Genomic DNA, 13,739 nt, shown 5'->3' on the forward strand with positions numbered 1-13,739 from the left:
GCTTGCATGTTGTTGGAAGGACACATGTCGAGTGAGAGCAGTGGAAATGAGTTATTTAAGAGGAGCCTGTGGAGTCACATGGAGAGACAGGCTGATAAATGAGGATATAAAGGAGCATTGTGGTGTGGATGTGGATGTGATAGGAAGCGTTAGGAGGAATACACTGAGGTGGTTTGGCCATGTGGAGAGGATGAAGGGTGAAAGACTGACGAAGAGAGTGTTTGTGAGTGAGGTGGATGGGGGAGAGGGAGGGGGAAGCCGAGGATGAGATGGAGGGACAGGGTGGAGAGGTATATGAGAGAGGGGGGTGTGAGTTGGGAGCAGGGCAGTGAAATGGAGGGGAACAGGGCGACGTAGAGGCGATTAGTTTGTGGCCACCCCAAACGGGATTCAGGCGTCTGGCAACAGATAGACAGACAGATAGATAGATATATATACACCTATATATATATATATATATATATATATACATATACACCTATATATATATATATATATATATATATATTCATTCATTCATTGCCAGACGCCATGTATCCCAGACGGGGTGGCCAATGGCTTAGAGTTAATTGTTTTACAGGGAAGGGCACTAATCCTCCACCAACCCCACTTGACACGTAGGGATGCCAACAGCATCTGGTGTTCCCAGGCGGTCACCCATCCAAGAACTAACCAGACCCAACGTTGCTTAATATATATATATCTATATATACTCTGGAACTGTCTCCCTCTGTCTGTATTTCCTGCTGCCTATGATCTCCAGTCTTTCAAACGCAGTGTGTCCAGGCATCTAGAAATGAATGGATCTTGAATCTGGCTCTCTCTTGTATTTTGTTTTTCTCTGGGAACTGTTATTGGGGGCTCATGGACTTTGGCTCCTTCTTCCTCGCAGAAATATATATATATATACAGAAATGACAATGATTAGGTGGATGTGCAGTGCATCCCTGCGTCCAAGGCCTGGAGGGGCTGGGTTTACAATGGAAGAGTTGAGAGGTAGGATGGGACTGGAGTGTATTGGTGTTGTGGTGAGGAGAGGTAGATTGAGGTGGTTTGGACATGTGGAGAGGATGGGGGATGATAATTGGGTGAGGAAGGTGAGAAGTGTTAATATTGGGGGTGGGGTTATGAGGGGTAGACCGAGAAAGAAGTGGGACGAGGTCATTAAGTGTGACCTTAGGGTTAAGGGACTGAACAGGGAGGCTGCAATGGATCGTGCAGCGTGGAGAGCTGCCATTAGGTGACCAAGGCCGACACATGCAAGCATGTTGGAGCCTTTAAAAACGAAACGAAAATGAAACGATATATATATATATATATATATATATGCAGGAAAACATTTGGCTTGCCACTCAGTGGAGAGTTACCCTAAAAACAGAGCCACACTACACTAAGTGGGTGGATGATGGGTGCCCCCCCCCCACACGAACACACACACACACATATACTGTATATATATGCACAGTAATACTCTGATATACGATACCCCTAGATGAGATGTCCTGGCTTAACAATGGGGGTACAAATACCACTACACCCCATTACCCGTTGGCAGAGCCCTGGTTTAACGATGGCGTCACGTCCACAGGCGACAGGCTGAAATTTTGAATCGCATGCGTTCCCCCTGGCAGCTGAGCCTGCCCGCCTCCCAGGATGCGCAGTAACACTTGCACAGGCCCCACAGCCATCGATCACCCCATGCTCATCCTTATCATTCTTCTTGCACCAGCAATCTCAGAGTGAAGAACTCGCTTATGCTCGCCCACCACGCATCATATTGCACCACCAACGTTAAGCAAGCTGCTATCGCAGTGCACCATAGCTGTGTTCGAGCATTGCCGTGAGTAAAGCAGTGATACTACAGGTAACTCGCACGGAACACGATCTCATGGAACGAACTTGCAATTATACACGGTAAGGGCTGGGATACATGTAAGACAACGTAAGATTAAAAAACCATTATGAAAACTACAAATTAACGCAGGAGAGGCCTTTGAAAGATCAAATCCTCGAACGTCACCGCAGCGCGCGGTTTGTTTTGATTACGTGACGATCTACTGTAGGCGGGAAATTATTCAGTGAGTGAGACATTCCCGAGTACAGTAGCACAGTATTTGTAAGTTAAATATTTATAGTACTGTACTGTTCTGGTAAGTTTATGTGCAACTTAAAGTACTATTAAATAACGTTAAAGCAAGAAATAAAGTCTTATAACCAGTTTACCTGATAGGCGTCAGAATATTGCCTTTTTTATTTGTTCGTTTTTTCCACAGTACTGTACAGTATTTGTAAGTTAAATATTTACTGTTCTCGTATGTACTGTACTTGTAAGCACTTAAATAAAGCTAAATAATTAAATAAAGCCTTGTAACCAGTTAACCCGAATTATATGATTACCCATGATCAGCGTCGGAATATTGCCTTTTTTGTTTGTTCGTTAAACTCTTACTGTACTGCTTTTCTACAGTACTGTATTTGTAAGTTAAATATTTACTGTTCTGGTATGTACTAGTAAGCAATTAAAGCATTAAATAAAGCCTTGTAACCAGTTAACCTGATTTATATGATTACCCATGATCGGCATCAGAATATTGCCATTTTTGTTCGTTCGTTAAAGACTTATAATAAGAGAAAAATACATTTTTGTCTTGGTATCTTTACCTATTTGCTCAGATTTGCTGTAATGGTTTGGATCATTTGATGCAATGCAACTTGTAGAAAACTGTGAAAACTTTCGGGCAGTGAACGAAAATCTGGGACATGAGACTGACCTTGACTTCACCCTCTCATGTTACGTATCATCTGTCAGTTCACCACTTGCTATAGTGAGGAGTGGATGTACGATTTTTTCGCTCGTGGCCATGCCTAACCACACACAGTTACACCCATTATCTTGACCCAGACAGAAAATACAACCTTTTTCCTCCCTTGCAAAACACAAACAACCACCCTGTTTACGAGACAGCAATATATATTGCGAAAATAACAAGGTAAAATGATAAAGATGAACGTAAAATGATAGAGAAAGATGAACATGTTATGACGGAAGAAGTACGTTTTCCCCGTCTGTAAACGTATTTATTTCTGCTTTGTATCTGTATTCGTAATAATTAGACTTATTGTTAGTTCTGAAACTGCATTACGATTCTATTTTTAGCCATTCTCATGGTGTGGGAGCTGGAAGTTGTGACACAACTTCCTTATTGCTAATTGGACTGACCCTTCACTTTATTCTCCCGTGGCAGAGTCTAGCCTTGGAGGACGTGCAGTTTTCTCATTTAGGACTGAAAATTCAACTCTTTCGCTCCCTTTTCCAAGCATGGGCACAACGATAACGTAAAAAATAACTCGAACCTACCATAAACATATATCAAAAAGGTGAAAATGTATTCATAACATTTTTTTTTTCCAGCTATTCCTAACAGATTATGTACTGAAATCATTCGATATCACAGTACTGCATTTCTAAGTTAAATATGTACTGTTCTGGTATGTACTTGTAAGTTAAAGCACTGGTACCAGTTAACCTGATTTATATGATTACCTATGATCGAAGTCGGAATGTTTCCTTGTGTTTACGTACAGTATTTGTGTTGAAGTTTTGCTCTGGAGTACTGTATTTGTGAGTTATAACATTACATAAACCTTCTAATCACTTAAAGTGCTTTCTAGTGATTACCAGTGACAGATAACAGCAAGACAACACATATGGGGGGTCTAGGGAGCAAAATACGAAGTAGTTTAAATATACGCAATTTCGCACCTAACACGGCACGGTAGGAACGAAACCCACGTGTTCCGTGCGAGTTACCTGTAATTGTTTGTGGAGTGTGATACTGTGTGATTTTTGGCCTAAATAAGTGTGATAACATCTAGTAAGGATGCTGCAAGTGGTGGGGCTAGTGGTGGTGCTCATGGAGGCCCTAGTCAGGGTGTAAAATGGCCTGCTAGTGGTGGTGCTGGTGATGTTCCTGCAAAGCGTGTGCGTAAGACTGCCTGCTAGTGGTGGTGCTGGTGATGTTCCTGCAAAGCATGTGCGTAAGACTGTGTTATAAGAGGTAAAACTATGAATTCTTAAGAGTCACGACGAAGGTGTGTGTGCTATTGCATCGGCTCTCCACCTGGCCCAGTCGACTGTTTCCACCATCATCAAGAAGGAGGAGGCCATCAAGGGTGCTACTGGAGTAGTTGCAACCTTATCCGCCTCCTGTATTACCCACCAGCGAGAGCCTGCGATGGAGGAGCTGGAGTGGATGCTGTGCATGTGGGTGGGGGATCAGAACCAGCACAAGGCACCCATGAGCCAGGCAATTATATGCACTAAGGCTCTCTCGCTATAGGATGAAATAAAGGTGAAGCGGGATCTTAATGATGACAAGACCTTTAAGCAGAGCCATGGATGGTCTGATCAGTTCAAGAGGCGAGCTAACCTCCACCACGTGAAGATGTGTGGTGAGCCAGCGAGTGCAGATACGGCGGCGACGGCAGCATTTCCTGATAAACTTAACCTGCCACGTGCCAGCTATTTTTAGCCCTATGGGTTGCCCCAGTGCCGGCTACTTTTCGACCTTTTTTGGGGGGCTAAAATGGTAGATTTTGATGTGGAAACAACGAATTTCACCATTAAAACGCTCACCGAGGCTCAGAAATGGGTTTTAATGAGTCCTACATACTTGTATAGATATAGTCACTCTCTCACGCTCACCACATAGGTGAGAGAAAGTCGTTTTCTATGTAAGGTATACTCGGGTATTTATGATGGGAAAGTATAGCAATGTTCAGTGCACTTTTCTGATTACTTATTACTTCAACATCTATCACTATTTGTGTGTCTTTCTCACTGTGAATGCATTATCTTACACTTGCTTGAAGATAGGTACAACCTGACTTCACTACATACAGTCCTGGCACTTACAAGAAGGTATTTACAACCTGACTTCACTAAATAGTCCTTACACTTCCAAAAAAATATTTACAACTTACACTTACATGAAAATATTTACAAAATGCCTTTACTATGTACAGCACTGGGTAAGGCACACAGGCAGAGTGAGGCAGGACGAGCGTGAGGGGGGGGAGTGAGTGTATAGCCTTGAGAGCCTGAGGGAAGGTAGAGGAACAGTTACCATACATGCCTGCCAATTTTTACCCGCGAATCTTGAAAAATGCGGTCACAGTGAATTTTTTATTTTAAACAGTTTTAAAACAGCGCTGGCACTTGCTGTGGAATTATGTCAGACTATTTTAAAACAGCACTGGCACGCTGCGGGTTAAACACATCATCGCGGAGGGTGGCTACAGTGCGAAGCACATCTTGAATTTTGATGAGACTGGGCTTTTTTGGAGGAGAATATCCTCCAAGACATATCCTGCAACAGAGGAAAAGTCTATGCCTGGACTGATGCACCCCAAGGACCGACTGACACTCCCTCTGGGGAGGACAGCCTCAAGCTGAAGCAGCTCCATGTAGACCACTCTGGGAACCCCAGAGCTCTGGTGGGGTATGTTAAAGAGAACCTTGGAGTTATCTGGAAGTCAACCAAGAAGGCCTGCCTGACTTCCGATATCAGTTTGTCGTATTTCCACTTGTACCTCTCTCGTGTCCTGAAGAGGTATGCCTTATGGGAGAATCTGGTGACAATGTGCCTAGCCACCCTCCCACAATGAAGGAATGGGCCAGCAATACAGAGGTGGTGTTCCTGTCCCCCAATACCAACATCCTTGTTGCAGCCGATGGACCAAGGGGTGATCGTGGCTTTTAAGCTTATTACCTCCACCACACTATGCAGCAGTTGGTGAGGGCCTGTGACAGTGATGACAGGAAAACAGTGCAACAGTTCTGGAAGGGATACAACATACATCATGCCCTAGACAATGTCACTGCAGTGTGGCGTGAGATTAGCCAGGCAACAATGAACAGTGTGTGGCAGAAGCTGTGGCCAAAGGGCGTGCACTCCTTCAATGGCTTCCCTAAGGGCGTGCAAGCTCTGCCTGTGCAGCTTGCGCACCAGGACATTGTGCAATTATCTCATGAGGAGGGCTTCGGGATGGCTGACAAGGATGACGTGGAGATGTTCTCAAGAGCCATGGGGAGGAGCTCCTCAATATGGAGATCCAGCGGGCGCACCAGGAGGCAGAGGAGGAGGAGGAGGTCGCCCCTGAAGTGAGAGCTCTGAATATAACAATTCTGAGGGAGATGCTAACAAAGCTGGACAAGATAATTGAGCTTATGCACACATACGACCCTCTCCCCCTCCCAGGACGAAGCTAGGATGCAACTGATCGGCTCAAGGAGGGGATGAAAGTGTACAGGACGATGATGGAGAAGAAGACGAGGGTGACCAGGCAGACTACAATCACAGCCTTCTTCAAGCAGACCCCCATCACGCCAGGATGTCACACAAGATCTCCCCAGTCCTCAACAAGCAGAGCATCTCCCCAGCCTTCAATCAGCAGAGCATCTCCCCAACCTTCAACCAGCAGAGCAACACCAAGGGTCACCTCCCGTTGAGGACCCACTCGGCCAGTAGTGCTGGACCTAACCTCCAGCCAAACCCTGCCTCCCGTGTCACCTGTGTCTCCACTAAGGCACTCTGCCACTCCAAAGCTGCCTTCCTCGTTCCGGCATCTATCTCCTACACCACCTCAACCACTGTCTCTGTCTCCCTCGCAACAACGTGAGCCACTGCAACTGACTTCAGGATTACCTCATCATTCATTGCAGTGGTCTCCGACTGCCACCTCACCCATCATTGCAGCTGTTTCCCTCACAACGTCCTCTGTCATCACATCGCACTCCATCGCCACCCCATTGCACCTCATCACCACTGCCTGAGCCATTACATCACACCCCATCGCCACCGCCTGAGCCATCACATCAGGCCCCATCACCACCGTCTGCCTCATCACATCGCACTCCATTGCCGCCCCCAGAGCAAGTGCTTCACTCCTGCTACGACCATCCCACTCGCCAGGCTTCCCCCCCTCTGACCTTCCCCTGGAGATGAGGTTTGAGGACTCTGAGGAGGAGAAATGAGTGGTAGGGAGCACCACATGTCCCCTAGACTCAGGGGAATAGCAAAGATGATGACCAGGACTGGAGATGGACTTATGAGAATTAAGTGACGAATGGTGGTTGATGTTTTCTAACCTATTCCTTGTGATTTTCAGGCTTTATTTATTGGTTTTAGTGAGTTATTTACAGGTGTTAGGCTTAGGTTTGCTTCCTTGACAGATGTTAGGTCATTTAGATTGCCTTTAAACCTGTTTTGGGGCTCATTTGGATGGGTGTTAGACTTGATTTGGGGGGAAACCCAAGGCTGATATACGGTCCACATTGATTTACATGTTAAAAGTACCCCGATATATGATACCCCGCCTAACAAATGGGTTTTACCTAACCAATTACATCGTTAAGCCGGGTATGCCTATATATATACAGGTCTCCCACACTATCCGATTGGGTTACGTTCCTGAATGGGCAATCATAAATCGAGCAATCGTATACTGAACTTAAGGTTTAATGGGAAAAATAGGGCTGTGTTCCTAGACTCGTATTTATGTACCCTTAAACTATACTGTACCACATATTTTATAAATAAAAGATGTTTTATGTGCTGTACTTACGTGTCACACAAACTCGTCCTGGCATCGTAAACACTCGTTCCTCAGTCCCTCTTCACCCAAAACACTAAACAATCGACGGAAGGTTTGACAAGGGTGGCTTTAAATAAAAGATGTTTTATGTTTTTTACTTTAATGATAACAATCGCAAAGCAATGAAAAACACACATCCAACTTAGAATTTGAAACATTTTCATAAACACTGACTGATAAAACTTACGTGTCACACAAACTCGTCCCGGCACCTTAAATACTCACTCCTCACTCCCTCTTCATCCAACACACTAAACAATCAACGGAAGGTTTGACAAGCTCGTTTCACCAGCCTTCTTAACGTTGGCAGCATTCTTAATCACTGTTGATACCAGAGACTGGGCCAGACCAAGGGCGTGAACAATGGAGTTTACCCCTTCGCCTCCCTCATGACGCCTAATGATGTTGAACTTGGACTCCATATTTAAGCTCTTCCTGGCTCTCTTAGGCTTGAAGTCAGAGGCACTAGAGTTTGCAGGCCACTTGGAAGACATCATGGAACTTGTACTTGAGGTTAGGCGAGAAATAATAGTGAAAATCACGTCGCTAATGCACAGGAATACAAAACTAGTGAATCAAATGGGACTGCGAGAAAGACTAGGCTGAGCCAGGGTTGTCAGATTTTTGTGACCAAAAGTAGCAGTAACAGGCCTCAAATGTAGTGAATTTCGGTATAAACTAGCCCATCATAATTATGTACGGTATATATACATATCTATCAATATATCTATCTACAGTATCTCTCTCTCTCTCCACGAGTATATACATGTACATACAGTTGCAAATAATTTAACTGTGCACAACCAGTTGAATGCTGCTCCATTAATGCTCCTGTAAGGTCGTTTGAAGTGATATAAGCCTAAAGTTAATTAACACAGAACTCCTTACTTACTGCATTAACTATACTGTATTTACTTCTCTTTTCTTTAAATTATGTCATTTCTTTTACATTCATGGAACTAAGCTGTTTTCTTCTTCACAAAACATAACCCTTACTGTTGGACTTAGTCATTTTTTCAACTTAACGAAAGTATTTTAGGAACTAAAGGAAAGTGTTTTCTTGCACCTCATTATAATTACATATTTAAATAATTATTCAGTAAGTCTCCACGACCACGTCTTCGCAGCTGAAGATTATCAAGGTCTGCTTCTGCATCCACGACTCGTGAATGAAGGAAACATGACTGACTGGGGTGGTAATCTCACATGTTCAGTTCGAATTAAATAGCCAATCAGGGATTAATGCAAGAATGCAAGAAATTTAAAGAGGGATGATATGATAAATTATAATTCATTAACTTTTTGTGTCTTCAAAAGGAAGTTTTATTAGGCTATATTTTAAATGATACATAATCACTAATCAACCTTTGACTCGTCTCAGTAGTAGCCCAAGTTAGCCCAACTTACTTTTAAAGTAGCCCAAAAAGTCGCAGGTAGCTAAATTCAAAATTCAGTAGTGCAGGGCTTCCAAAAGTAGCCCAATTCACTACTTGTAGCCCAAGCTGGCTTTGATGGGTGGCCACACCATCATCCTTGGCACGGCGATCGCAATTCCAACAAATGCCTATCGACTTGCGCTGAGGAACGCTGGACCGACCGCGCTCATGCGATCGTAAGTGTGAGCCAGAGCAATCGTATAGAGAGCCAAGGGTACTAAAGAAGATCGATCGTATACTCGAAATATCGTAGACAGAGTGCATCGGACAGCGAGGGATTACTGTGTGTATATATATATATCTATCTATCTATTGCCAGACGCCAAAATCCCGTAAGGGGTGGCCATTTGACTTTGAGTTGCCGATATTTCTGCAACTTCCGCGCTCCATTGCAAGCCATAAAATGCATCTAGGAAGCTGGGATTTGCACTGTTAGGTGGATCTGAACTTTCTCTTCAATATGGCAAGAAAAATCAAATTTTGAAACTTCAAAAAATGGTCACGGCGTCGGCCTTGCGTTCACGGAAAATTCTGGGCCTTTGGCCATGGAGGGGTTAAAGCCAATCTAAATGGCCTAACAGCTGTAAAAGAAGCTAACCTATGCCTAACACCGGTAAATAACTCACTAAAACCAGCAAATAAAATCTAAAAGTTGTCAAATATAAACACAACCTGGTGTATGTAATGCGGCCACAGCCAAAACTATGATGATGGGAAGTTGTGGTTCCGTGCTAATTTTACGTATTTTCACATTCTTCTTTTTTTTTTTTTTTTTTTTTTAAATAACTACAGGGAGTCGAGCAGTTAGGTTCCATTTGGCACAGTCGTATAATGAAATCTCGTATAACGAAACATGTAACTAATGGTAAAATATTGGCTGGGTTCAAGGACCCCATCAAAGATAAGTTTTCAAGCTAAATTATATGATACCAAACGCAACAAACATATCTACAGTATATTACTGAACTGCAGAGAAAGCAACCTGAAAGAGCAAATACAGTAGTATGCAAATAACATGACTGCACATTAATTAAACATATAAAACATGCATAACTCACCTATAGGTGGTAATGTTGTGTTGGAGGTGAGAAGCTGGCCTGGCGGTCGCCAGCTGAGCAGCTCTGCCAGATTCCCAAACCCATATTATCGTACCCGGTGCGTTAAAATTATCGCTTTTTTGTCAAAATTATCACACTCATAAACAAAGCCATTTCTTCACATAAATAAGTAATTACTGTGGAATTAATATATTTACATGTGGCGTGATTAAGTAATGTTACTGAATTTGTTTAACTGTTAAGTACCTACCAGATTATAATACTGGTTATCGTAAGAGTTACTAAATCCTACTGCTGTGCTAGTCTTACAGTGGACTTGTTAATTTTGCAATCCCCAATTTATTTTTCTGATTATGAAATTATGAAAGTTATCGCATTATTGCATGCATGCTATTGCATATCGCAAACTGTGCAAAATTATTGCATTTTGCAATAATTATCGCATATCTGGCAATGCTGCAGCTGAGCAGTCCCACTATTTCTCTCCAAGGTTGGGAGAAAATGGCAGTGACTGCATTTGCTGGGATGACTAAGTTAGAATCCTCACACCTCGCCCCAGACTGAATGTCGTATCATTGGATTTTCGAGATTGTATATCAAAAATAGTCCCTAATTTACCCGGGCCATATCATCGATTTCTCGTATATTGAGTGGTCGCATAACGGGACCTACCTGTACACTGGTATAAGGCATGGGAGGGGAGGAGGGGTTTCGTCATCCCATTTTCTGTCACACAATATGGGCAGACAAACAGTTTCGCGCAAATGTGCAATTATCCGTGTTCATATATATGTTCATACAGTTCTATGACTTAGTCCATATATATATATGGACTCGGCAATTTTCCCACTACTGGTTTCTCCATGTATATACACACATGGCACGGAATGGGTTAAGCATAAAACACAATAAAGTCTATCTATCTATCTATTGCCAGACGCCTCAATCCCGTTTGGGGTGGCCACAAACAAATCGCCTCCAAGTCGCCCTGTCCCCCGCCATTTCACTGCCCTGCTCCCAACTCACACCCCCCTCTCTCATATACCTCTCCACCCCATCCCTCCATCTCATCCTCGGCCTCCCCCTCCCTCTTCCCCCCTCCACCTCACTCACATACACTCTCTTCGTCAGTCTTTCACCCTCCATCCTCTCCACATGGCCAAACCACCTCAGTGTGTTCCTCATAACATTTCCTATCACATCCACATCCACACCACAACGTTCCTTTATATCCTCATTCGTCAGCCTGTCTCTCCACGTGACTCCACAGGCTCCTCTTAAATAACTCATTTCCACTGCTCTCACTCTTGACTTGTGTCCTTCCAACAATGTCCAAGCTTCACTACCGTACGTTAGAGTTGGTATCACAATACTGTCATGTAGTAACTTTTTCACTTCCATGCTCACTTCCTGTTTTCTATCACTGCTTTCAAGGAACCAGCAACCTTTCTTCCCTGCTGTACCCTTTCAAGCACTTCACCCTCCAAACCTCCATCCTTACTCATCACACTACCCAAATACTTAAACGTACTCACATTTTCCAATTCCTCACCATCCAACCTCACTGTACATTCACTAACTTCACCTCTCTCAAAGACCATCACTTTACTCTTCCCTACATTCACCTTTAGGTTCCGTTTCTTACACACTCTCTCAAACTCATCCATCAAGCCTTGCAGCTCCCCTTCGTCTTCACTCAACAACACAGTATCATCTGCAAACAACAGTACGGGGAGTTTCCAAACACTATCCTCTCTCACCAGGGCCACTCCAACATCCACTACCCTACCTTGTACCTCTTTTATTACCCCATCCATGTACAGATTGAACAACCATGGAGACATGACACATCCCTGTTTCAAACCAACTTTCAAAGAGAAAAATTCACTTAGTTCACCATCCACACGCACTGCAGCCTTCGCACCATCGTACATACTCTTCACAGCATTCAACAACTTCCCATCTACTCCATATATTCTTAACACTTTCCACAATCCTTGTCTATCCACCCTGTCATATGCTTTCTCCAAATCCATGAAAGCCGCATACAACTTCTTTCCCTTCTCTAGAAACTTTTCCTCTAAAGATCTAAGAATGAATATCTGATCTACACAACCCCTTCCCTTCCTAAAGCCTCCCTGTTCTTCTCCAACTAATTTCTCTGTTCTTTCTCTAACTCTGTCTATAAGTATCCTACCATACACTTTTCCTATTATACTAAGAAGACAAATGCCCCTATGATTACCACACACTTCTTTTTCCCCTTTTCCTTTGTACAAGGGAATAATTATACCTGACTTCCAATCCTCCGGGACTCTACCTTCCTCCCAGGCCAATCTGCACATCTTCCACATCCATTCTACTACTATCTCTCCCCCATGCTTCAGCATTTCACCACACACTCCATCAATTCCTGGGGCTTTCCCGTATTTAACTTTCATCATTGCTTCCACAACTTCTATCCTACTGATTTCTTCCTGTCTTCTCACCTCCTCCTTCTCCCAGCCATTCCCCAACCACTTATACTCTCATTACTTCCATCCTCTACATTCAACAAGTCCTTAAAGTGTTCTCTCCATCTGCTCACTTTTTCTCCCTTCTCCACTAGTAATCTACCATTTTTATCTTTCACTCCCCTGCTAACTTCACTTCCACCCTGTCTTACTCTTTTCACTTCTCTCCAGAACATTTTCTTACAGTCCCTCCATTTTACACTCAAATTCCTTCCAAATTCCTCATCCACTCTCTGCTTACTCTCTCTTACAAATCTTTTCACCTCTCTTCCTTTCCACATATAACTCTCTTCCGCCTCTCAACTTCTTCCACGCCCCTATTTCTCATCCATTCATTGTATGCTTTCTTCTTTTGTGCCACAGCCTGTTTCACCTCTTCAGTCCACCATGCTGTTCCTTGCACCCCCCTCCGTCTTCTCTTCCTTCCACACATCACATCACATGCTGCACATATTTCTTCTGTAAATATCTTACACATACCTTCCACGTCTCCCATCTGCTCCAATTCATATTTGCCCAATTGTTCCTCCACTTCTCTCTTATACTCTGCCTTTTTCTCATCCTCTTGTAACCTTTCCACTCTCCTTGCAACTACTCCTTCCTCTCGTCTTTCCCTTCTTCTATTCCTCCATCTTACTTGCATCCTAATTCTGGCCACCACCAAGTAGTGGTCAGAAAGTCCACTCCCCCATCCTCTATACACTCTTGCATCCTTTACACATCTTCGCATCCTTTCATCCACACACACATAATCGATCATTGCCTTCCTTTCATTCAGTTCACCACCCACCCTTCTCATCACTCGCCATGTATACCTGTGGATCATTTTATGCCTGAAGAGGGTATTGGCTATCACCAACCCCCTCCCAGCACAAATGTCCACTAACGCACTCCCATTCTCATCTATCTCAGCAGGCACACCCCACTCACCAACTATTCCATCCACCTTCACATTACCAACTTTACCATTCATATCACCAATCAAAAACACTCTCTCATTCCTTCCAAACTTTTCCATGCACACTTCCACATTTGTCCAGAACTCTTCTCTCACTCTTCTAGCACGATCTTGCGTT

The 13,739-nt window shown here is 43.6% G+C and overlaps 1 protein-coding gene across 1 annotated transcript in view; it reads right to left on the reverse strand.

The window, feature by feature from the left end:
• Nucleotides 1-13,739, reverse strand: part of Ndg (Nidogen) — a 527,328-nt gene that overhangs the window by 196,149 nt on the left and 317,440 nt on the right. Inside the window, exons 17-21 of the mRNA XM_080283492.1 lie at nucleotides 7,946-8,138; nucleotides 6,772-7,019; nucleotides 6,057-6,172; nucleotides 5,421-5,604; nucleotides 4,221-4,334 (exon numbers count right to left, since the gene is read on the reverse strand). Of these exons, the coding sequence (XP_080139618.1) occupies nucleotides 4,221-4,334; nucleotides 5,421-5,604; nucleotides 6,057-6,172; nucleotides 6,772-7,019; nucleotides 7,946-8,138 (855 nt within the window). The remainder of the gene's footprint in view (nucleotides 1-4,220; nucleotides 4,335-5,420; nucleotides 5,605-6,056; nucleotides 6,173-6,771; nucleotides 7,020-7,945; nucleotides 8,139-13,739) is intronic.

This window comes from Coenobita brevimanus, chromosome 97 (assembly GCF_032717465.1).
Source record: "Coenobita brevimanus isolate Jiangsu-jjx chromosome 97, ASM3271746v2, whole genome shotgun sequence".
Taxonomy (NCBI): Eukaryota; Metazoa; Arthropoda; class Malacostraca; order Decapoda; family Coenobitidae; genus Coenobita; species Coenobita brevimanus.